At 46.8% G+C, this 25,758-nt stretch overlaps 1 protein-coding gene across 1 annotated transcript in view; it reads left to right on the top strand.

Moving 5' to 3' along the window:
- SNX18 (sorting nexin 18) overlaps nucleotides 1-25,258 on the top strand; it is a 47,486-nt gene extending 22,228 nt beyond the window's left edge. The window contains exon 2 of the mRNA XM_073680327.1: nucleotides 19,007-25,258. Within this exon, the coding sequence (XP_073536428.1) occupies nucleotides 19,007-19,260 (254 nt within the window). The 3' untranslated portion in view covers nucleotides 19,261-25,258. The remainder of the gene's footprint in view (nucleotides 1-19,006) is intronic.
- Nucleotides 25,259-25,758: the final 500 nt, after the last annotated feature.

Consider the following 25,758-nt stretch of genomic DNA (forward strand, 5'->3'; position numbering starts at 1 on the left):
TGTAACTCAGGATCAGTAATGTAATGTATGTACACAGTGACTGCACCAGCAGAATAGTGAGTGCAGCTCTGGAGTATAATACAGGATGTAACGCAGGATCAGTAATGTAATGTATGTACACAGTGACTGCACCAGCAGAATAGTGAGTGCAGCTCTGGAGTATAATACAGGATGTAACTCAGGATCAGTACAGGATCAGTACAGGATCAGTAATGTAATGTATGTACACAGTGACTCCACCAGCAGAATAGTGAGTGCAGCTCTGGAGTATAATACAGGATGTAACTCAGGATCAGTAATGTAATGTATGTACACAGTGACTGCACCAGCAGAATAGTGAGTCCAGCTCTGGAGTATAATACAGGATGTAACTCAGGATCAGTACAGGATCAGTAATGTAATGTATGTACACAGTGACTCCACCAGCAGAATAGTGAGTGCAGCTCTGGAGTATAATACAGGATGTAACTCAGGATCAGTAATGTAATGTATGTACACAGTGACTGCACCAGCAGAATAGTGAGTGCAGCTCTGGAGTATAATACAGGATGTAACTCAGGATCAGTACAGGATAAGTAATGTAATGTATGTACACAGTGACTGCACCAGCAGAATAGTGAGTGCAGCTCTGGAGTTTAATACAGGTTACTCTGGATCAGTACAGGATAAATGTTATAATTAAGAAGTGACTTGGCTTCTTATGTAGTTCTGGAGAGTCACATTTGTGCTGGATGACAGATTTCGGCTGTTTCCCAGGCTGGTATTGCTTTGCCTGGTAGGATGCTGTGATGTCCTGGGCTTCCCTGATCTGGGAGTAGTTTGCAGCGCCGGCATGCAGCCTCTCCCTTTGTCTGACCTCCACAGTAAAACAGTACATGCCGATTATTCTTTGTGCGGCGGATGGATCTCACTTTTTCTTGTTCATCTCCTTGGACTACGTCCCTGCTGGGTGGATGATGCATATTTCTTGTCCGTCCCACAAATCCACTGCGAAGTGGTGAAATCTGCTGGGGATAGTTGTTGGTGGAGGTGACCGGTGTTTTTTCCCCTGTGTTGTCCAGATTTCCTATTTCTTCCCTTTTATTGGGGATAATACAGCTGTGTAATGGGAAGTGAGCGGCTGACAGAGCCATCCAGTCTGACAGATGTGCTGATCTGCATGGACTGGATCTCTTTGCTCTTTCTGACTCGTCTCTCTAACATAGGCTCAGGCGTCACAGCAGCTAATGGCACTTTCTTAGCAGAAACTAGATGCATTTTACCATAATCTCAGGAAAAAACTGACATGACAGCCGCAGGTCCCTGTACACATTGGATGGTTGGGGAAGAGAAGGATCCGGCATGTTTGATTGAAACACCCCATCCTTTTGTCTGGAGAGAAGTTGTTGCCAGAGTTGTTTGGTAGCAGCTTTCTCCCCTCTCCCCATTGAAAACAAAGGATTGCTGTAAAGAGAGCTGTCAAAAAAAACAGTCTGTATAACCCGCCCACACCACTGATTGGCCGCTTTCTGTTTACACTGTGCAGAGGCAGAAAGTGGTCAATCAGTGTTGTGGGCTGGGTTATACAGAGCTTCGCATTCAGAGCACTGCTAGATCTGCAGCAGAGAAAACCGTGATTTTATAAAAATTACAGCAAACAGCCCAGTAATTGACAGATCGCTGGAATCAGGGTCTTTTCCCCTACTTTATGCTGCCTTCAGATTTAAGTGGCAAAAACCTTGTGACGGATTCCCTTTATGGTGTATGGGCGCCTTAAGACAGAGTAGGTAACCCTAGAAGAGGTGAAGTATGCTGGAGCATGAGAGGGTCTTTAGACCTACTCTGTACTGAACTGTGACCCGATCTGAGGGGTGCAGATAGTGTAAAAGTTATAATATATATATTTTACATTCTGCCTAAAAGCATTATGAACCAAAACAAAAATGTTCTGCTCACTTATTGCAACACCTTCTGGTATGTTCTGTACTAAACGTGGTTATAAATCATTCTATAATATAAAAAACACTATGCTAGCTGAAAAAGGGATTTATTGAAATGTGCTCATGAACTTAGACAAAAAAAAATCTTTTACATTTTAGTAAAAAAAAAAAAAAAAAAAAAAAAGGAACGGCAAACCATTCTGTGCAGCTCCTCTCTATCTTGGGCACTGACCAATACGCTGCCTCTCTACCTCCACCCTATGTGCTTCTGCTCAGCCGAGAGTCCAGGTGTTTTCAGTGAATGAAGAGTAGAAAGCTGCTGCCAAACAGCTATCAGCGGCTCCTTTCCACTGAATACAAAAAGATTTGGCTTTTGAATTGCAAGTTTCCGCCCCCCCTCCTGTCCCTCCCGACCCCCGTCCCTCCTGTCCCTCCCGAACCCCCCTCCTGTCCCTCCCGAACCCCCCTCCTGTCCCTCCCGAACCCCCCTCCTGTCCCTCCAGAACCCTCCTCCTCTTTCCCCCCCTACCCTCCTCCTCTTTCCCCCCCGACCCTCCTCCTCTCTCCCCCCCGACCCTCCTCCTCTCTCCCCCCCGACCCTCCTCCTCTCTCCCCCCTGACCCTCCTCCTCTCTTCCCCCTGACCCTCCTCCTCTCTTCCCCCCCGACCCTCCTCCTCTCTTCCCCCCCGACCCTCCTCCTCTCTTCCCCCCCCTCCCGACACTCCTCCTCTTTCCCCCCTCCCGACACTCCTCCTCTTTCCCCCCTCCCGACACTCCTCCTCTCTTTCCCCCCTCCCGACACTCCTCCTCTTTTCTGCCCCACCCTCCTCCTCCTCCTCTCTTCTGCCCCACCCTCCTCCTCCTCCTCTTTTCTGCCCCACCCTCCTCCTCCTCTTTTCTGCCCCCACCCTCCTCCTCCTCTTTTCTGCCCCACCCTCCTCCTCCTCCTCTTTTCTGCCCCACCCTCCTCCTCCTCCTCTTTTCTGCCCCACCCTCCTCCTCCTCCTCCTCTTTTCTGCCCCACCCTCCTCTTTTCTGCCCCACCCTCCTCCTCCTCCTCTTTTCTGCCCCCACCCTCCTCCTCCTCCTCTTTTCTGCCCCCACCCTCCTCCTCCTCTTTTCTGCCCCCACCCTCCTCCTCCTCCTCTTTTCTGCCCCACCCTCCTCCTCCTCCTCTTTTCTGCCCCACCCTCCTCCTCCTCTTTTCTGCCCCACCCTCCTCCTCCTCTTTTCTGCCCCACCCTCCTCCTCCTCCTCCTTTCTGCCCCACCCTCCTCCTCCTCTTTTCTGCCCCACCCTCCTCCTCCTCCTCTTTTCTGCCCCACCCTCCTCCTCCTCCTCTTTTCTGCCCCACCCTCCTCCTCCTCCTCTTTTCTGCCCCACCCTCCTCCTCCTCCTCTTTTCTGCCCCACCCTCCTCCTCCTCCTCTTTTCTGCCCCACCCTCCTCCTCCTCCTCTTTTCTGCCCCACCCTCCTCCTCTTTTCTGCCCCACCCTCCTCCTCCTCTTTTCTGCCCCCACCCTCCTCCTCCTCTTTTCTGCCCCACCCTCCTCCTCCTCCTCCTCCTCTTTTCTGCCCCACCCTCCTCCTCCTCCTCTTTTCTGCCCCACCCTCCTCCTCCTCCTCTTTTCTGCCCCACCCTCCTCCTTTTTTCTGCCACACCCTCCTCCTCCTTTTTTCTGCCCCACCCTCCTCCTCCTCCTCCTCCTCCTTTTTTCTGCCCCACCCTCCTCCTCCTCCTTTTTTCTGCCCCACCCTCCTCCTCCTCCTTTTTTCTGCCCCACCCTCCTCCTCTTCCTCCTTTTTTCTGCCCCACCCTCCTCCTCCTCTTCCTCCTTTTTTCTGCCCCACCCTCCTCCTCCTCTTCCTCCTTTTTTCTGCCCCACCCTCCTCCTCCTCTTCCTCCTTTTTTCTGCCCCACCCTCCTCCTCCTCTTTTCTGCCCCACCCTCCTCCGCCTCCTCCTCCTCTTTTCTGCCCCACCCTCCTCCTCCTTCTCCTCCTCTTATCCTCCCCAACGTCATCTGTAAGTCAAATGTCCAAAGGTTCAAACAAGTCTGCCAAAGTTAAGCTTTTTTTTATTGACTCTCATCTAACTCATCTATGGTGGTCTTACTGTGTGTTGCCGCCCAACCAGAGATATACAATCTGTAGGTCTGGATGGGTGGAGCTGGGAGGTTTCAATAATTTAAAGTAACTCATTTGCTACTGCAACCTGACTTTTCAAGGAGTTGTCCTGGCATATAATAGTGATGAACTTTCCACAGGATAGGTGGTCATCACATGCAGATCGATGGGGCTGCCGGAACTAATAACCGCTGATTGGTGGGATACCAGGCATCCTGATGGTAGGTCATCAATATTATATGCCCGGATAACCCCTTTACCAGGCTGCACGTTATATTACCCTCTGTTCCTCTTGCCTTTAGCAAGGAGCTTAAAAAAATGTTAAATTCCTGGGTGGTCAACCCAGTCACCCGGTCAGGGCGCAAAACAATTTATGCCAACTATGCAAATTAGAAGTAGTGAGTCTGATGTTTTCATAGTAAGTGCACGATCCCGGCCAAAGTGACTGCGTACTCGTGTCAGCAGCAAAGCCCCTAAAATCCCATACGTGCCAGAGGAGAACAGCGGGCATTTCTTCTAGTCTTCACTAGAGTTGGGCGGCTCTTGTGATTACTAGGCCATCATAACGTCACTAAGTTCCGCGACTCCGCCAGGTCTCACGTTATGATGTGAAGGGCTTAGGATCACGAGGCTTCCAGGTTGCAGTGGAAAGGAGATGACTGGCCGGGTGAGAGGTCTTGGACTATGAGGTCTAAACGTTACACATTACAAATTTTAGCAGGTGGCAATGGACTGACAGAGGGAGCCCTCTGCTTCTGTAAAGTTCTGAAGATGTCACAGTCAAAATTGACATCTAAGAAATTTTAACATTAAGGGTTTATTTTCCTGGTCAAAAAAACATGGGTTTTCTAGTGGAAACTACTTAAAAAAAACTGTTTGTTTTTTGGAGTGTTTTGTTTCCTGCAGCTGTTTTGATGAGTTTTTTTAAGCATTTTTGCAGAGTTTTCATTCTTGAAGCATTTTTGGCTGCCTTTTGATTGGGCAATGCTTAGTTTGGAGCATTTTCCTTCTAAGTATTTAACAGTCCACATGTTGCATGTTCCTTACAACAAATAATTTACCGCAAAATAGTATGTCCTATTGCAAGTAGCTGTTGTGCTTTTAAAGGTTGTTTTTTTTGTTTGTTTTTGTTTTCTTTAAAGGCACTTTTAATTGGAGGTCGCCTTTAAGAGGCCTATCCTCCAAACTCAAAGAACCTCTAATAAATGTGAGTCCTTAAAGGGAACTTGTCATGTTGGGAAAAGTAAGGGTTCCGGTTAATTTCTAGGTAAATATTTATTAGGATCATGTCTGCCTTACTAGAAACACGGCTACATATCCTCCCTGCATCCATTTGCTTTCAGTCATCGTGGCAATGCAAGGAGAGGTTACAGTCAGCAGTCATTATACTGTGAACGAAGCTGTAATCACTTCCTGGCACACACGCTGCATGCCCACGCAGGCACGCTGCACGCACGCACACGCAGGCACGCTGCACGCACACGCAGGCACGCTGCACATCAAAGTGCCGGGAAGTGATTACAACTGTGCTCACAGTATACTGACTGTAAGCGCTCCCTGCACCACCCCTAGGTCTGACAGCAGTCGGCTACAGGGAAGATCTAATTTAATTTCTCCCTGTAGTCGCTGCTGCTTAACGCAGGCAGACATGATATTACCGCTGTTTACTTGCAGATCTGCCCTATATCTGCAGGTAAATGTCCTTCCCTGATATGACCGGTTCTCATTCATATGTGCAGTCAGCTGGGTGACAGCCAGTATGGCAGGCAGCGCCTCCTCACCTGCTGCCCCTGACAAATGTCTAGACTTTCAGCTGTGCACAAGAGCAGTGCATTCAACATAAGAGGAAAAGCTGTCATTCTGGGAAAGCTGGATCCCAGCCATTAATGGGTGACCACATGCAGTCGCACAGTCTTACATCTGACAGCAGAGGACGCGTTAAGAGCGTTTCTTTACCGCTTGTTTTCTGTAAGTGCCCTTGAAATGCTGGTGACTATGTTTAGCCTCTGTGTATGTCAGGCTTTTATAAGGGGAAGGTGTGAGAGGTTCTCAGTGTATCAAGTGACAATTTAGCAGTAAAGTAATCTGTGCCAGCGACGTAGTCCTGTAAAATCCCAGTCATCACTGTGGATTAGTGCCCTCTCTGTGACATTCATGTCTTTTGTGCAGCTAGCAAGCGCTCCTCCCTTTTATATTTGTGGGGCTGCAACTAGAAATATCCGATGTGACAAAACCGATGTGGAAACTGCTGCGCCCCGGCCATGTGCTTCATGTGCATATGTCTAGGTGATCTAAAGGGGTGTACAAGGGTCTGAAAAGATCATCTTCCCATCTCATAACATTATGCTAGGACGGGCCGTTGCTGGTGCTAGGACGTGCCGCCGCCGCACAGACTACAGCGCCATTCCCGCTACTTAAATAGCGATTTACTCAGTTCTTAGGGGGTTATCCTAAAAGCAACACACATTCACAGGATAGGTGAAATATGTATGCTTGCTGGGGGTCCAACTGCTGGATCCCATAGATCACGAGGACAGGGTTCTGTGTCACATGCATCATTGCCATAGACAATTAGTAGAGAGGTGGGCACTACAGCGCAGGTTATCGACCCATGTCAGTGGGCATCAAGCTCACCATCTTCTGATGATCAGATGACACGTGAAGAATATTCAAGAAAATCCCATGTCAATCATTGTGCCTTGTTTAGCGGGTTTTATGGAGATCTTCAGTGCACAGTGTAATTCGACACTCCTTTGCAAGGGAGGGGGCCAAGAGGCTGGGAGTGACATACCTCACAGTAGCTGTGAGCTGTACAGGAGGACCCCCTGTAGACCCAGCCATGCGGCTTACTTTGTGTCTGATATTATAATTCAGCACCGAGTTATGGGAATACGATACATCCCAGTTATACACCAAGTAGATTCTTGGAAACCCAAGAGAATGGGGAATGTCACCCTGGCTTTCAGCACAGTCCAGTGTGTAGGGAAAGGGAGATACACGGTACAGCCTTACGGGAGCCCCTAGGGCCCCGGTTCTTGGTATCCACGCGTAGCAGGGGCCCGGCTGGATCTGATGACACCAGAACCGGCTCCCTAGGACCGTTCATTAAGGAGGTATAGCCCAGTTTAGTTTTTGGGAGTTTTAGCCGAGAGAGACCAGGGGTGGAGACTTAGGCTCAACCACGGGGCAGTAAGGAGTGACCCAGAGAGGTTAACAGTCCCGGCAGCTAGGGCCCAGTGTCTTTTTACTTGGGAGGTCGTGATGTCACGTCGTGTGGGAGAAGTCCTGCAACAAAGAGAGAGGGCCCAACAAGCCCTCCCATGTGACAGCTCTTCCCCTGAAAGCCAGGTCTTCCATCTGATTAGTAACTGACTCTTAATAACTTCTTTATACCTTTTGTACCCCTACTATTGTGTTTGCAACTCTGACCATTGTGTATGTATAACCCTTAGGTGTATAGTGTATTGTCTAGTGTACCCCTAAGGCGATTAAATATATAATTTAACCTTGGGCTGGTCTTTATCTCAATCCACGAACTCTCACATCTGTTGTTTGGTCCAACGAACACGCTACCGGGCAAATTTCTAGCCCGATATAATTCCGTCATATCTAATAGAAACTGGTGGCAGCTCTCCCAGGCCGACCAGGCTCTGCTTCACTGGAGCTAATGAAGTAGCCTCTCAGCCTGTCAGGAGGGTGAGCGAGTGTGGTGCCACGCCAGCGACTGAGTGGGCCACCTCTTCTCACTCCCTGATGCCTCCCTGTACCCGTGTGGACAGGAGGTGTCTGTGCATAACGTAACAAACCTGACCTTGTGCATCCTCGAGGGGATTCGGAATGTCACGTTGGTGCAAAGGGCAGATCTATATCACGTGATCTGTCTGACGTAATAGTGACGTCAGGCGGGTGGCGGGATGTGGATCCATCACAAGTGGTGGCCGTGGTGGGATTCTGCGACGTCTCTCTGCTGCCATTTCTTCACATTGGTGGCAGCGGTGGGATTCTGTGGGGTCTCGCCATAAAATGTAAGTGTTTTACCTGGTGTAAATGTCACTGTTCTCCTGAATCTAATGATGTTTTTCGTTTGTTACTGAGCCTCTCTATTTCTTAGATATGGACCCCTCTTCTCTGTATGGAAGTCTAGCCTTGTTGGCTAAGTGGGCGTGTCCTCACGCTCCTCTGTGGGCAGCCTATAGACAACCACACCCAGTTGGCTAATAAGACTAGATTTATATTCAGTGAAGAGAGGGCCATATCTCAGGAGCGGAGAGGAGTAGTAGGAGCAACAAAAAAAACCTTGCCGGATTCAGGCAAAGAGCAGCATTTACACCAGGTAAAACATTTATTTCCACACTCCTTTTTACAGTTCCACTTCTGCTGACATGTGGAATCCATATGGAGCTGTGGGCTTTTATCTGCGTCCCCCTGACCATCCTCTCTGGCCGCTCTTCTTGCTTACTCACAGGGGCCGAGCGTCCATCTGGCAGCCAGATCTGTGGCTTCTCTCTCTCGTACTTTGCTGTTGTCATTGTTTGGCAATTCACAGACATATGAAGAAATCTGCGAAAGCGGCAGTGTCTACTGATAAAACAAATGTTTCGTTTTCGGGGGGTTTTTTCTTGCTGGGGCAAGGGGATTTTTGTGCGTTTGCAGTCCCGATCTGGGCTTAGTTGTCGCATGACTTATTTGCCGACTAGTTCTGCTCAGAAGGAAGAGAAGTTAATGGGAGAGGCGAGCCCGTTCCAGGTTTAACAATGCCAAATTCTTTTTTTTTTGACACCTGATCATCTGCAGTTATCGGCCCTGAGGCCGCAGCACTCCGCCGTCCTAACGTTTCCTGTTCTGGCTTTTCTCAGGTTCATTGTTTTTTTTGGAGACTGTGCGGATCTAATACAATAGATGACCTGGTCGGTGACAGGCGCGTGTGCACATTGATGCTAATGATGACTTCAATGGTCTCCATGATAACCTGCAAAAACAAATGTCTTGGTAGTGATGCAACTGGACACTAAGTTGACTTATAAACCCTCTGATAACTCTTATTTATGTCTGACTCCATCCCTTTAATTATCAGGAAGAGAGACAACTCCGATCCGGTCTATTACATGGCCCTGACAACGACTATGGAAGCAGCCAGGACCTGACTGATGTACCCAGGGTTATAGGCGGTGATCTGCTGTTAGGATGGAGTCTTACCGATCGGGTGCCCTGCGGGGAGTGCACTGGCACCTCCATAGCCTTTATATTAATAATGTGTCCACACATCTTCATGGACCCCAGAAAATATACATCCACAATACCAGCATAAAAATGGTTTGGTCCTATGGCTTTTTCCTATGGAGGAAGCTCCTCATATCTGACTTCAGTAGTCTGTATACAGCCGGGGCTGTCCTGGTGGGACCTGTGCATTACAGTAAGGGTACGTGCACACAGTGAGGATTTGCTGCAGACATTTCTTTTCCCTTAGCAGGAAAAATGCTGCATTAAAAAAAGTTTTGTTTTTTTTCCCCATTCACTAGAATGGGTGAAAACCTTTGGAAGAATTTGACATGGACTCCTTGAAATCTGCAAGGAAGAAGTAAGCAATTCAGAAATCTCATTCCCTTTGCTGCATTTATTCACTGTAATAAAACGCGACTTGTGAACATACCCCAATAGTCCAGGATTTTAAAAATAAGCAGCACATGTCGTCGGCACACAGGACAATGTGCTAACGAGATTGATAATTTTTATTTATTTATTTTTTAAGGAAGCCAAAAGATCTTTTCACCAGATGAATAAGTGATTTGTCTGTTTAGACTTGAATTACCTGTAGATCAGTGGTGGTCCGGGTCCTGAGACCACCCCTCAAACAGGTCATGCAATAGCTACCAAGACAGGCACCGCTCAGCCGACAGGAGCACACAGCCAGGAGTATGGTGTCTATAGAAGGCACAGGGTTTGACATAGTCCCTACTTTGGGCTGTGTCTGCGCTCTTGTCTGCTGAGCTGCGTACTCCAGGGTAGGGTTGTGGAGTCGGAGTCTGTATAAAATGGACCGACTCCGACTCCTAAAATATATAATAAATTGGGTTCAGTAGTACAATGCAGGATGTGCTGTAAATGTTTTCATAAGAATTTGGAAAAGTTATGAAATGTCCTATTCCTGATCTAAGGATTTTGGCTTTTAGTTGAGATGAATCTGTGCTGCACTTTATGTACACGCTCAGTAGTGAGACCGTGCTGTGGAGTCAGTTGGTGGTTTAGTTTACAGACTCCACAGCCCTGCTTCAGGGGTCTCAGGACTCTGCCCCCCACCAATCTGCAGGTAAATCAAGTGTCTGTTAAGTATGAAAAATCAAGAAGCAAGTTTACTGACTCTTTAGGTGTCAAACTAATGAATAGGACCGGTGCACGGTACCTCTGGCTCCCAAACTCGAGCCAACAGATATCTTTAGGCGACGTTCCCACAATGAGCTTTTGATGAGGTTTTTGATGCAGATTTTCTGCGTCTATTAGGCTATGTGCACACGATGCAGAAATGCTCTGGATTTTTCCTGAACGTTTCTGCATCTCCCTGGCAGAAAAAACTCATGCGGATTGTACATGCGGATTGTACATGCGGATTGTACATGCATTTTCCTGCCAGGGACATGCGGATGTGAAGCGTTCTTCACATGCATTTCTGCATGCCGGTTGTCAAGCGCTTTTCCAAGCGATTTTAGCATCACTTGGAAAGTGCTTGACAGCTTGGTCTCACTATATAAATCCATGCAACCGGCATTCATTTTTTTTTACAGGTACTATGGTACCTGGGTCTGGAGGAGAGTCTCCTCTTCTCCAAACCCGGGTACCATCCACACATTGAGCCGCATGGATTCCGCATGTGCACATGTAGTGATGCGGATTCCATGCGTTTCAATGAAAGTCAATGGCGGCGAAAACGCAGCACTTCCTCAAAATAATTGGTAGTGCTGTGGATTTTTCCACAATGATAAACCGCAGCGGAAATTTCCGCAGCATGTGCACAGCACATGCGGATTATCATTGGGGAACATGGCAGACCTTCTACCAAGCGTTTTTTAAGCGTTTCTGCAGCGGAATTGCCACTGCGAAAACACTTAAAAAACGCATCGTGGGCACACAGCCTTAAGTAAATTAGGTCACTCATGTTTTTTTTTCATTGCGTTTTTGAGTGCATTTTTTACATGTCTTTTCATTACCTTTTCGATGCTGTGTTTTTTGTCTCTTCTTGGTGTCATGTTTATAAATAAAGCTCCTTTATGTTTGATTCCTGCTGGTATTCGGCTTTGTCGAAATGTTGATATAGTCATTTGCGGATTACATGTGTTTTTGATGCATTTCCACCGCAGAACCTCACTATATGCATGTGTGGATTTTTTGTATCTAATAAGCCTATGGAAAAATCCGCACCTAAAACTCAGCGTTCTCGCAAGACAAGTTGACGTGTGGCAGATTAGATGCACGCACCGCAGGTCAGGTTACGCTGAGTAACAATACGCACAATGGGCAGGAGATTTCTATACATCCCATCCACTTTGCTGGAACTGAGAGACGCTGCGTCTTTGGTGCAGTGAAAATATACTGCGGCAAAAACTCAACGTGGGCACACAATCCTTAGAGGTGATGTCACCGTCCCCGATCACCTCCCGATACAGAAGTAAATGCCCCCTTAAAGAAACTTGAACACAGCAGAGACATGTTGGAAGTCTAGAGAGGGCACATTTATCCTGCACAATATACGTGAGCGGAGCCAGAATACCCCTGGAATTCCAAAAATGTGGCTTTTGTTTTAAAAAAAAAAACAAAAAAATACCTGTTACCCCCTTAACACAGTGGTCACAGCCCTATGCTTGGCACCTAAATAGTAGAAGTGCTTCTTAAGAGATCTGGCGATTTTTAGACCCAGTAATTCTGATAGATTGTCCTTGGATCATTGGGAAGCCATCCAGATCCCGTCCATCCCATGTGATAAGTGTAAAATGATTTTTTAGTTTCTTGGCTGACGATGATGAATCTGACTCTGTTACTTATTGTCTAGGTCAAGACTACTTGCACTTTCTTCTTTCCACTTTCTCGGTGATCCCGAGCAGATCTATCACTCTACTCATTAGAAAAGTAATAATCCGACCTGGAGGAATAGTGCGATCCAACCTTGTAATGGATCATGAGACTTGAGACTGATGAGTGTCTCCTGTACTGTGTTTCCAATAAGCCAGGACAGTTTCTCTAAGATTACACAACTCGATAGTGTCCTGAAGTGTTATCTTGGTAAAGTAACAATGATATTTTTCCAAAAATGGTTGTCTGAAAGCTCCAGTGTATGGCCAGCTTCACCTTCTCTTAAGATGCCGAGACACTTGTATGGTGGTGATCTCACAGAGAGCATTTATCATCTGTATAGTGATATACTGTTACGACTGAGACCCCCATCGATTATGAGAACTGGGGTCCCATGTCACCTTTACTGAGAGGTAGAAAAGTAATGTGTGACCATTAGTGTTGAGCGCAAGTGCTCGTTACTCGAGTTTGCCGAGGCTGCTCAGGCATGCACCTGAGTATCGCGGGTTCTCGAGTGACATGTTTGTATCTACTCGGCCACTTGTTTCGAGGCTCTTAGACAGCCACAAAACATGCGGTGATTGCCCGTGTTTGTCAGGGGCCATGCAGGGACGCGAACATCTCACTCGAGCACCCGCGCTGTTTGGTGTATACCTGAGCACCCTCAACAAACTCGAGTAACGACCACTTGCGCTCATCACTAGTGACTACCAATCCATTCAATATCTGTAGGAGCAGTGGTCACACCAGCACACTACCACTCCCATAGACGTGAACGGAGCCCTTGTTCTCTGACTTGGTGGAGGATCCATTGGTTGGATCACCACCGATAATACGGTGAACAACTGATAAATGTCGTTTGTGGGGTAACCCATTGTATAGCTGTCAACTGTACCAGCCGTTCTGCCTCACTCCCCATACACACAATCTCAGCCCATGGGGAGAGGGCAGTACGCCGCTGCCAGATAGTTTTCTTTCCTCTAATCTCTGTTGTGTGAGGGAATCTTTTTATAGAAAAAACGTTGATGAGACCCTCGGCAGGGGCACTTGTGGAAAGTTACTATCGTATTTGTGATTTCACGAGGAATGCCTTGTATTATTCCAAGATGTGTGAACGGCTGTGCGTTTTCTCGAACGGATCCTGGTGATTGACATTACTAGAGGTTCGACTGAATCTCAACTATCTTGTCCAACCGGTCAGTAAAGCCGGCGCTATAAAGCCTTCTACTGTGCTCTCATGTCGTTATGTCTATTTGTGCAGTAAATATGTCGGTGGAGGTGGCATTGTGTGCGGCACGTCCTGTTATATCTATTCCAGTAAGGGAGTGTGCACACATTAAGTATTTCTGTAGCAAAAATGTGTCTATTGGAGGAAAGGCCCCGTATAAAATATACGCTTTTTTTTTCTCCCCATTCATTTGAATAGGTGAAAAATGCTGAAAGAATTGACATTCTGCAGGTGTAAAACTGCTTCAAATTTTGCAAGGAAAAAATGAGCAGTGTGTGCATTAGATTTTAGAAATAGCATTCACATTGCTGGTACTTTAAAACCTTTTGTTTTTTTCGCGACAAAAAACGCACTGAAAGAAAAGTGGTTCAAAAATACTGAGTACAAACAAGTCTTAAAGGGAACCGGTCATGTCAAAAAACACTATTAACCTGCAGGATGATAGCGTTCTGTGCAGCCGCTGCACTGAGAACTCCGCTACCAGGAGGAAACACACTTTAGTCCTCCCGGCAGCCTCCGGCTTTCAGTCATAGAGGTGTGGCTGGTGCGCCTTCAGTCACTGCTTAGTCCACATTGAGCCCGGTACTGACTGACTGCTGGCTATACAGTGCATCAGTACAGATCCGGCTGTCAGTCAGTACCGGGGCATTATGTACTGAGCTGTTACTGAAGCCGCGCCTCTATGACTGAAAGCCGGAGGAACAAAGTTAATTTCCTCCTGGCAGCCGGGCTGTCAGTAGGGCGGCCGCGTGGATCCACAATGCTTATAACCTGCAGATTAAACCCATATCTACAGGTTTATAGCGGTTTTTGTCACGACAGGTTCCTTTTTTTTTTAAAGTTTTTTTATTATTTTTTTTTTATTCAATAATTCAAAAAGGTGTCTAACATCACCCAACTGCTCCTATATACGTATATAGGGATTATTCTAAATCCTACACATATCTCATAACACACGGATTTCAGTAGTGGCGGCCATGCGCGTGACCTTCTCAACGATTAGACTCTCTAGAGTCTTGTGATTTACACTGTAGAAAGCCCATATTATGGAGATTGTTGTACTGTAATTCCTGATGCATATGGGTGTCGCAGCCTTAATAGATTTCATTGAGACCATGCTTGCGTTTGGAAAAACCTTCATACATTTGGCAGATTTACTACAAAAAAAATTGACTACAGACTTTTCTGTATTGATCAAAAGTCATGAATTTATCCTAAAAAGAATATCCCCTTCAGCGGGGGCTGTGTACAGACTGAGGTGCTGATGTCGCTGCTTTAGGTGACTTCTCGTTCTTCGATCATTTTGTTCTAAATTGAGTTCTGTTCAGTAATGACTCAAAGCCCCCGAGATCTGTGGTTATAAAGCAAATTACTGTCAGCGAGGGAGTGTTACAACCTTCCCATTCTGCATGCTTCGTTACACTGTTAATATAGTAATACACTCTTACACCAGAATAAATGATTATCATCGATGAAGGAGAATCGTGACACCTAGACTAATATGTAATCGTAACAGACTCAATGCTGCACCTTCTCTTTGTAGAATGAGTGTAAGACATTGTGGATCTATCACAGTTAATATCCAGTAGGTTCCTGTGTGAGCGGGACTTAGGAGCGGCCGGACCAACCAGCCCACCCGAAGTTCAGTACTCCCCATCCTGAGGCTTACGTCAGATTATCAGCATTTTACTGTATATGTTTCTGACGCTCACCCTACTTCCTCGGTGGTACTTTTTGTAGTAGTACTAGCACTGAAGCTTCACTTTTGTGTCTTTGTCCAGTTTTGGTCATGTTTTGTTTTTTTGTTGTTTTTTTTGCAGAGGTGACAACTAACATGGTCACCACAACATAAGATCTCCCACAATGATCTGGACGCCAAAAACCATATCTGTCTTGTGTAGTAATCTGAGATTACAAATGTACCACTGCATGACGGGAGGAAATGTGCAATCATAAAGGCTCCATACACATTGGTTGAGTCAGCTGGGCCCTCCAATTTCAGCAGTGCCTTCTGATCTGTCTTGGAGTCTCCTGATGTTTCCCCCAACAGATGATGCCAGGGAGAGGAGGATCGGGCAGTTGTCAATTCCAATCCAATCATATGGCCGATTGCTCATTACATAGGTTGAAAAAAGACCTAAGTCCATCAAGTTCAACCTTCCTCCACTAATTGTACATTTTGTCACTAATTTAACTATCGTGTGTGTGCCGGGAGTCTGGGGACATGACTATCTGCTGAGCGAGCATTCAGCAGATAGCTGTCTTGTATGTATGGCCAGCTTATAGTTAGGACATCAGTCTTGATCGTGGAGGTCCAACTCCTGGGATGTCTGCCCATCAGCTGTTTGGTGTCGTAGTGATGTCGCGAGCTCTGCACCATTATCAGTCTTTACGTTGCTTGCCTACCTGCGCTCGGTTGTGCTCCTGGCCCTGCAGTCGGCTGACTAGTGGGGGTGCCAAGAGTCAAACCTCTTTCGATCTGACTTTGAAGGGCTGTGTTAAGCTGGCCATACATCTTAGACAGCTGTTTGCCAAAGGATGCTTTTGACGATCATTTAGTCGACTCCCATACAAAGGAGCAATCATTCAGCCAAGAGCTTTTCTATGTTCTCTTTAAGAGAGCCGCTGACTGACACGTTGGTCGGCGGCTTATCTCTGGGACAGCAATGCGATCGGAAGTCCGAAATCGGACCTCTCCGATCGAAATCTCCTCCGACTATCAGTCGGCCGGTTCCCACGTACACATTGAACCCTCGGCTGAACCTGTCGATATCAGCGGGTTCAGCTGACTTTAGTGTAATGTGTGTGGAGACCCATAGAGATGGGCCCTCATCAATGTGTTCCCGGAAGACACATCTTGTGAAAGCAATTGACAACCTATGCAAGTGCGGTAATGATGGCAATGTCACTTTCCCAGTAAGAGATAACCAGTAAAATTTTTAATAGCTCAGGGACTCATCTACATATTTTAGGGGAAATATGTCTTGAAACTAGATGGTGGCCCGATTCGAACGCATCGGGTATTCTAGAATAGGTATGCGGCCGACGGGGCGCAATTAGCAGAGCATTTAAATTTGGCGCCCAAATCGCTGATTTGGTCGCGTTCGGCAACCGCGACCAATCAGCAAAGCGGTGTTTAAATTTGGCGGCAATATCGGTGATTGGTCGCGGGCGGCGGCCGCGACCAATCTGCGAGCCTTGGTAGTGAGGACTGCAGAGCGGTGTTTAAATTTGGCGCCAATACTTCTGATTGGTCGCGGCCGCCGACCGCGACCAATCAGCAGAGCGATCCAGAACGGGGTTTAAATTTGGCACCAAAATCGCTGATTGGTCGCGGATGGCGGCCGCGACCAATCAGCGAACCGTGTTAGTGAGGAATGGAGAGAGTGTTTAAATTTGGCACCAAAATCGCTGATTAGTTGCGGCTGACGGCCGCGACCAATCAGCAGAGCGTTGTTAAAATTTGGCGCCAATCTCGCTAATTGGTCGCGGACGCCAGACGCGTCCAATCAGCAGAGCGTTGTTTAAATTTGGCGCCAAGCTCGCTGATTGGTCGCGGCTGGCGTCCGCGACCAATTAGCACAGCAGTGTTTAAATGTGGCGGCAAGATCGATGATTGGTCGCGGCCGATATTTAAATTTGGCGCCCAAATCGGTGATTGGTCGCGGGCAGCGCCAGCGACCAATCAGTGATTTTTAACACAAATGTCCGGACCTTTGTAACACCATGCGGATACTGTGGGGACATCAGCGGCTAGGGTGTGAAGGGAAGAGCGGGGAGCGGTGCTGCGGGTCAGGATACTTCTGCTGCGAGCGCCCGCTCATGTCCCTGGTTCTCGCAGCAGAAGTATCCGCACAGGCAGCGCCGCTCCCCGGTCCTCCCTTCACACCCTAGCCGCTGATGTCCCCACAGTATCCGCATGGTGTTACAAAGGTCCGGACATTTGTGTTAAAAATCGCTGATTGGTTGCTGGCGCTGCCCGCGACCAATCACCGATTTGGGCGCCAAATTTAAATATCGGCCGCGACCAATTACCGATCTTGCCGCCACATTTAAACACTGCTGTGCTGATTGGTCGTGGCCGATATTTAAATTTGGCGCCCAAATCGGTGATTGGTTGCGGGCAGCGCTAGCGACCAATCAGCGATTTTTAACACAAATGTCCGGATCTTCGTAACACCATGCGGATACTGTGGGGACATCAGCGGCTAGGGTGTGAAGGGAAGACCGGGGAGCGGCGCTGCGGGTCGGGATACTTCTGCTGTGAGCAGTCGCTCATCTCCAGGCTTCTCGCAGTGGAAGTATCCGCACAGGCAGCAGCGCTCCCCGGTCCTCACTAATACGATTCCGCTCCCCGCTCCTCACCAATACGATTCGCTGATTGGTCGCGTGCGTAGAGCGCGACCAATCAGTGATCTTGGCGCTAAAGTTAAACACCGCTCTGCTGATTGGTCGCGGACGCTGCCCGCGACCAATCACCGATTTGGGCGCAACATTTAAGTAGCGGCCGCGACCAATCAATACAGCGGTGTTTAAATGTGGAGCCAAGATCGGTGATTGGTCGTGGCCGATATTTAAATTTGGCGCCCAAATCGGTGATTGGTCGCGGGCACCGCCAACGACCAATCAGCGATTCTTAACACAAATGTCCGGATCTTTGTAACACCATGCGGATACTGTGGGGACATCAGCGGCTAGGGTGTGAAGGGAGGACCGGGGAGCAGTGCTGCGGGTCGGGATACTTCTGCTGCGAGCGCCCGCTCATGTCCCGGGTTCTCGCAGCGGAAGCATTCGCACAGGCAGCACCGCTGACTTCCATGTGGCAAGGGTGTGAAGGGAGGACCGGGGAGCGGCGCTGACATCCAATTGGTCGCGGCCGCTATTTAAATGTGTCGCACAAATCGGTGATTGGTCGCGGGCCAAGACCGCGACCAATCACTGATCTTGCGGCTAAAGTTAACCACTACTGTGCTGATTGGTCGCGGCCCATATTTAAATTTGGCGCCCAAATCGGTGATTGGTCGCGGGCAGCATCCGCGACCAATCAGCACAGCGGTATTTAACTTTTGCGCTAAGATCAGTGATTGGTCGCGGTCTTCGGACCCGACCAATCATTGAATCGTCTTGGTGAGGACCGGGGAGCGGCGCTGCCTGTGCGGGTACTTCCGCTGCGAGAACCCGGGACATGATCGGGTGCTCGCAGCAGAAGTATCCCGACCCGCAGCGCCGCTCCCCGGTCCTCCCTTCCGCATGGATGTCCGCGACGCCGGCGGTCCTTCCGCTGCTACCGGCCGGGACATGAGCGCCTCGCGCCGCTCATCTCCCGGCTGCATCTCCGTCCCGCAGATGGGTCCGGCGGTCGGGTTCCTTCTGCTGGTACCGGCCGGGAGATGAGCGCCTCGCGACGCTCATCTCCCGGCTGCAACGCCGCTGAGCTCCGTCCCGCAGATGAGCCGCTAACGACCGCCATCTTTTTTCTGAAATCCCGCGGCGCTGATTGGCCGCTGCCGGACCAATGAGCGACGCGGGATTTCCCGGACGGACGGACGGACGGACGGGATAAGACAATTATATAGTAGATGTGTTTCACAGGCTGCACATTTATTTTCCCACTAATGAACCTTTTATTTTGAGACACAGACCATTAACCCTCCTCTCTGCTCTTCCACAGGAGCACTAACCAAAGTCCGCGAAAGCAAGAAGCACATCGAAGAGGGCAAGATGGAGCTACAAAAAGCTAACGAAATCCAAGAACGCTGTAACATCATATCTTATGCCACCTTGGCCGAAATCCAACATTTTCACAAAATCCGCGTGCGGGACTTCAAGTCACAAATGCAACATTTCTTACAGCAACAGATAACCTTCTTCCAAAAAGTGACGCTAAAGTTGGAGGAGGCGCTACAGAAATACGACACAGCCTAGTCATCCCCATGCAAGAACACTGAACTTGTTCTCCTCGTTTTAATGAGGTTTAAAACTTTTTGTTTTTTCTTTTTAGTAACAACTCCTAAGAAAAGGAAGATCCTGTTGCCAATAATTGGCGGTGGTACATGAATGGTCGTACATTTATTTTTTAGTGTACTGTGATTAATTAAAAAAAAAGAAAAAAAAGAAAAAAATGGACTCATAGATCCATCATAGCGCATTTGTATTTAATTCTATTATCGATGCTTACACTACCATTGTACCTTGTGTTCTGGAGTATGCCGTTTGCCTTACCATTGAACTAGATCACGGCGCATACTCCGAGTGGACTACGTAACCTACGAGATGACGTCATCAGTTGCCTTTTCTTTTCTTTTTTTTCTCACATTTTGGATTTAACAAAAAAAATCCTCAGTTTACAGAACTTTTTACTTGAGCAATTCTTCAATCCTTGTGCCTTCTCAAACTTTTTTTTAATTATTATAGTAATAAATTCATATTTTATCACCGGAGGGAATGAATCTGATGTAAATTTAGGGTTGTGTTAAGCTCCTGTTCTTTTTGTTCCTGCTCGCACTGTACTTTGAGCACATTTAGGCGTATTTATATGGAAGGGTCTGTACTGGCAAAGTAAGTAGGGTATGGTTGTGGTGGAGATGGTCACCCCCCACGGTGGTAATGTGAAGTCATTTTTTTTTTGTTTTTGCTTGATGGTAGAATTACCAGTAAGATACTCCATCACTTAATGAAAATAATTGCCAGAGTGCTCCTTTATTATTTGCCTCCTAAGCCATAGTCATTGAAGGGGTTGTCCGGTCTTAGGCCCCAAGTCTGCAGTCACTCAAATTTGATAACAACCCTTTCATTTGAGGTCTAGTTATTGTGGCTATACTAATGAAATTTAGGCCCTTATTACAGCCCAATGTTAATGGCCTTATTGATTGAGCCATTAAAACTCTCTGGATAACCAGTCAGTAAATTGTCAACTTATTCCAAGAGTCAGTTGACAGAACTATGAATGCAGCTCCGGGCTACAAATTGTTGCTTAAAGGGATTGTCCATTACTTGGACAACCCCTTCTTGATCTAAATGTTTGGCCCCGATAAAACAAAAAAAGCCTATATTCACCTCCTTTTCTCGCGGTCTCGGGGCTCACGTGCAGTTGTTGTGACTCGTGACCCCGGTGCCCAATCAGAGATGGCGTCACTGTCTCCGACTTCGGACAAATCGAGCATGAAGAGGAAGTCCGGGCTGCAGCTGATCTCTGGCTTCCTCTTCATGTTCAATTCGACAGGTGCTGGGGACAGGGACGCCAGTGCTGATCGGGCCCCAGCGTCACAACAACAGCACGGGAGCCCCGGGGAGAGCGAGTGCCGACACCACGGGAATGACATCAGCACGGGAGGTGAGTATAATTTTTTTTTTGATGGGGTATGACAAGGAGTTGTTCAAGTAGTGGACAACTTCTTTAAGATTTTATCCAAATCCGTAAAGCAAATTAGTTGATAATATTAAGGCCTGTCCAACAGCTTGTGCATTAAAGAAACTGGCGTACATGTTAATGGCATTGTCCCATAAGGATAGGCAATACAGTAGCTTTAAGAAGTGCAGTATTCCCTCTGAACTGCAACGTGTGAATAGGTTTTGTACAACCCCCGTTGACTACTATGTAGCCACGTCACGTTCAGATGCTACATTTTGAGTATTTTCCTTGCAGTGCTAGGTTTTCTCCATGCTCCATGTTTCAGGACGCGTTTCCAGCCTTAGATTTGTATTCGGCTCCGCTGCAATGATTGCATTTTTTAGTACTTTTGCTAGAAGAACATTTTAGTATTCTATCGTGTGTTTTCTACCACTTCCTTCCCTTCAGACAGCACAATTTCTGAATATGGCTTTTTTTTTTTTTTTTGTGGTGTTTTTACAATCGTGTGACAAGTGAATAAAGCATTGAGGTCACTGAAATACCACATGTCTGTCTCGTAGAGGTTCCAGCCAAGACGTATCCTGTTCCCCTTACGTCTTTTTATGGCATTGGATGTCGCCTATTATTCATCAAAAAACGTCAAGGACTGCTCTGGAAGATTAGGAGAGGATTATGTTTAGGAGAAACAGACTGAGACTAATGAGAGCAAAGATGAAAAAGGGTGTTCAACAATATTTTACTGAAAGAGTTATTGTCTGTGCCAATGCCGCGGATTACGGAACGGGAAAAGGGGAAGAGTAACCTAAACATCGCCTGACTGTAGGAGCAGATATAGACCAAGGTCTCCAGCATCTCCTCGTCCTACAGGTCAATGCAATCCTGTGTGAAATACCAAGACAGATCCCAATATATATATATTTTATCTTTTTTTTTGGAAATAGCTATTCCTATCCATAGGCTGTAATGTTGACCAAACACCATCGACAGTAGTCAGCCGACCACGAATCCTCCTGACCTTCCTAAACACATTCCCTACATGCTAATTGGAAGGGAATTGAAGCCCAGTTTTAGTCTGACCCATAATTGGAAGATGGACACTCATTCCCGATCTTTACCCGTGTGTCCACACTCAACAAGCATCAAACAAATAATGAACGGCGCCTATCTCAGCATCTTGTATGCTGGCATAATAATTATTGGCAGCACGTCCTCTCGTGTACACTGGGATGTGCTGCCTACAATAACGCTAACTTTGAGACCAAAGATCATAGTAACAAATGCTCACCCACATTCAGTTTGCTCTTTGCTAATGATTCCTCCATGTAAATGGAGCTAAACCAGCACTAATTGACTCGCTATATTGTCAGTCGCTACGTTTCGAGGAGATAATCTTCCTACGTAAAAAAAAAAATTACCCAAACTGCTGTCCGACACCTCCACTGCAGACAAAGGGTTGAGCATGCTGAAATTCAAGATGCCCAATTCTCCCCCTCTCCTAACATCTGGTGCATCAGCAGAATAGTAAGTTATTTTATATGGTCCCGCCAAAAGAGGTGTGTTTGATTGACGGTCGGATTTGTATGGTCAACTTTAGCCTCACCCAAGTGGTTGGAGCTTAACAATGTTAGCAGGCAGAGGCCATGGACAGCAGTAGCATTTTTAACCCTTTTTTTTTCTCTTAATCTTCTGCCTACCCATGATAAAAGACCTATCACTTGACATAAATGTATTTTTTTTTTTCATCTGGTGTAAATGCCGCTTTTCTCCTAAATCTGGCGTTGTTTTTCTTTTGTTCTTGCGCTTCTCTGTGCCTGAGAAATGGCCTTTTCTTCAATGCATATCAAGCTAGTCTTTTTAGCCAAGTGGGCTTGGACCTCAAAATGCCCTTAGTAAATATTTTAAGACCACACCTAGTTGGACAAAAAATTTTTTGAATTTTATACAGGGAAGAAGGGGCTATATCTTAGAGATGGGGGAGGCACGGGAACAAAAGAAAAAGTACACCAGATTTAGGAGAACAGCAGCATTCACACCTAGTAAAATATTCCATATTTATGGTAAGTGATGAGTCCTTTTTAAAGTCAAAAGCCTAGATTTTTATCCCATAAATAGGGCGAATAGCCTAGTTTTTGAAATTTTTGTACCTCTTTTGATACACATGGAGTATGCAAATTGTCTCTTTAGAGAGGAAGAAGACTAGAACTCTAGCGCCACCTATTGGAAATAGCAATCCTAAAAGTCAGTATTGACCCTTTAACGAGCCTTGCCACATGACTTAGGATAAAAGCCAAACCAGAATCTCAATTTGCAGACACTGCACTGATGAGGGGCAGTACCCCCAAATTATAAAGTGTAAGATCTGGTTTGGCTGGGTGAGGGGCGTCTGACCTGGATCCAACAGGTAGTGTTTCCCCTTGCGGAGAGTGACATGTCAGGCCTGGCATGCCAAGGTGAGGAGACTTTAAGCCTTGCAATACTCCTCTGGGAAATTAAATATGCAAATTTTCTCTTCAGGGAGGAAGAGGACTAGAACTGTAGCGCCACCTATTGGAAGTAGCAATCCTAAAAGTCAATATTGGCTCTTTAACATGCCTTGCCACGTGACTTAGGATAAAAGCCAAACCAGAATCTCAATTTGCAGACACTGTGTGGAGGTAATTGGTGCTCACACAGGACACTCACCAATGATTTGTTGTTCTGTGGGGACTTTAGTGTTCTAACCAGTTCTGACAAAAGCAGAATTGTAAGTATTATCCTATGTTTATACTTTCCATGCTCCTTTTTGACCACCTCATTTTGGCTTGGACCTCCACTTGACCTAGAAGCAAAGTGTAGAATAAAGTAATAATGTTAGAGGAGTTTTGGTTAATCAGATCCTTAGCCCCTGCACCTCTTATTGCGTTTTCTCACTTTAGAAGGTCTTCAGGGTGATATCCAAGTGGAAATAGCCTCTTTCGACACCAAACCATAATTAGAAGGTGAGAAAACTTTAGCTCTTCAGGGACATCACACAGTTAAGAATGGCCGCACAGCGAGTGGGTCAGTCAGTGAGTGTGATCTGATGCGGCTGTGAATTTTGCACAACACCACGGTGTGACATTCACCCGCCGCTAAAGTGCGAGTCTCGAGCAGTTGTGTAAATTTCCATTGACGTTTATTGGAATGTACACCTCGTACCCCGGACTTTGTAGGACAGATATAGCCTCCAAATGTAGCCGGTAAATTGACACCATTGCCAGTGGGTATGTATAGTTGCCCCCAATGGTTATATGATGGGAATACAGTTAATGAGGTTATCCGGGACATTTGTATTTTTTGTTATGGGGCTAAGAACTTGCTAACGACCTGCTTGGTGCCAATCTCTGCTAAATCAAAGCAGTCACAGACCGCTCCAGCCAGTGATTCTAGCTTCAAGTGACGTCATGTTGAGAGCAGCAGCTTTTCTTCCACTCTGCTCTGTCGACAGGGCGTCGCTGCTGATGTCATGTTCATTGACAGCCGGCTCCCCACCGCCTAGCTGCAGGGAGCCAGCTGTCAGTCAGCATGCCGTTAGCAGCGGAAGAGGAAGACCTGCTCTGTTTCTGTGAGGTCCAATGAATCAGCAGAAACGCCACCAGGAGAGCTGGCATAGATCGACGTCGGGCAGAACAGGCAAGTAGTTGGTAACTACTCGGCCTGTAAGTTCTTAGCCCCATAAAGAAAAGAAAATACAAAAATCCCGGATAACCCTTTTAATGTATTGCTAAATACCCCGGTGTCATTTTCTTCACCTTCCCAGGTCTAGTATTGAGTGATAATAGACCAAAGTTTACAGTAATATTTAAAGGAACATTCTAGTCCAAACTGAGAAGTAAACCATAGTGTCCGTATACAGTTTGTTCTTCCGGTGTCTGTACACTATACACAATCATTGGGTTTGGTGAGTCTGAATATGTGCCACGTGTATCAGCGGCGTGCTCGAGATAGGAGACTCAAGCTAAGGGACTAAAACATGAGCGAGGGACCAAGGTTCCAGCAAAATACCCCTGATTTATCACATGACCTGCACCGGTGTGATAATTTTGGCACATCTGGACTAAACGATTATTGAGCCCACCATTTACATTAGACTAATGACGACCCAACCCACCGATATGAAAGGGCTTGGACACCAGTCTGTGTACGGAGGCGCTTGACAATCTGTGATCGGGCGAGCTATTGATCCGGCATGTCATGGTCTGCCAATCCTTTTGTTCTCTCAGAAATACACCGCCTCCAAACATGGCTGCTGGCAGCCCTCTCATAGAGAACATAGGAGCGCTCTGCCAGATGAGCGCTCTTGTGTATGGGCCGCCGGCCGAACCGTCACTTGGCCGACCGCCATCTAATTAACACATATGGTCTACTAATTTTCAGTTGAGTGACTGTATAAGTGGTGTGTATTGCCTCTGCCTATGAAGACTCAGTGAGTAAGTGCACACAATTACAGGAATTGTCCACCCTATCTATTTTTGATGATGGAGTCATGATTTTGTGGCACTTATTAATATATCCGTATGGCAGGTTCTCCTCCTGTACTTGTTAGTGACGACCTCTGCACAGACTGCCCAACTCTAAAAATGGCTGCTAATGGAGGAGCATGTGACTAGGCCAGGTCTGGTCACATGCTCCTCCATCAGTAGCCATTTTTAGAGCTGGCCAGTCTGTGAGGAAGGCGACACTAACAAATACAGGAGGAGAACCTGCCATACAGATATATTAGTAAGTTACATAATCATGTCCCTAACACAATTATATAACTAAAGTGGACAACGCCTTTCACACGCTCTCTAAGGCTGGCAAAGATATAAAAAAGATATCACTTAAGAATGATGGGGCAGATTTATGAAAACAGTCTAAAAGAAAAAACTATTTGTTGCCCATAGCAACCAATCAGACCGTAGCTTTCATTTTGTTTTCTCTTGAAAAAAAAAAAGAAAGCTTTTCTGTGATTGGTTGCTATGGGCAACACAGGCATCATAAATCTGCCCGATGTGTCCCAAAGGGGAAAGGGGTCAGCAATGCAAAATTATTTGATGCCTGTAACATCCCTT

This window comes from Phyllobates terribilis, unplaced genomic scaffold (assembly GCF_046119375.1).
Source record: "Phyllobates terribilis strain yellow unplaced genomic scaffold, ASM4611937v1 Scaffold_1__5_contigs__length_1240528914, whole genome shotgun sequence".
Lineage (NCBI taxonomy): Eukaryota > Metazoa > Chordata > Amphibia > Anura > Dendrobatidae > Phyllobates > Phyllobates terribilis.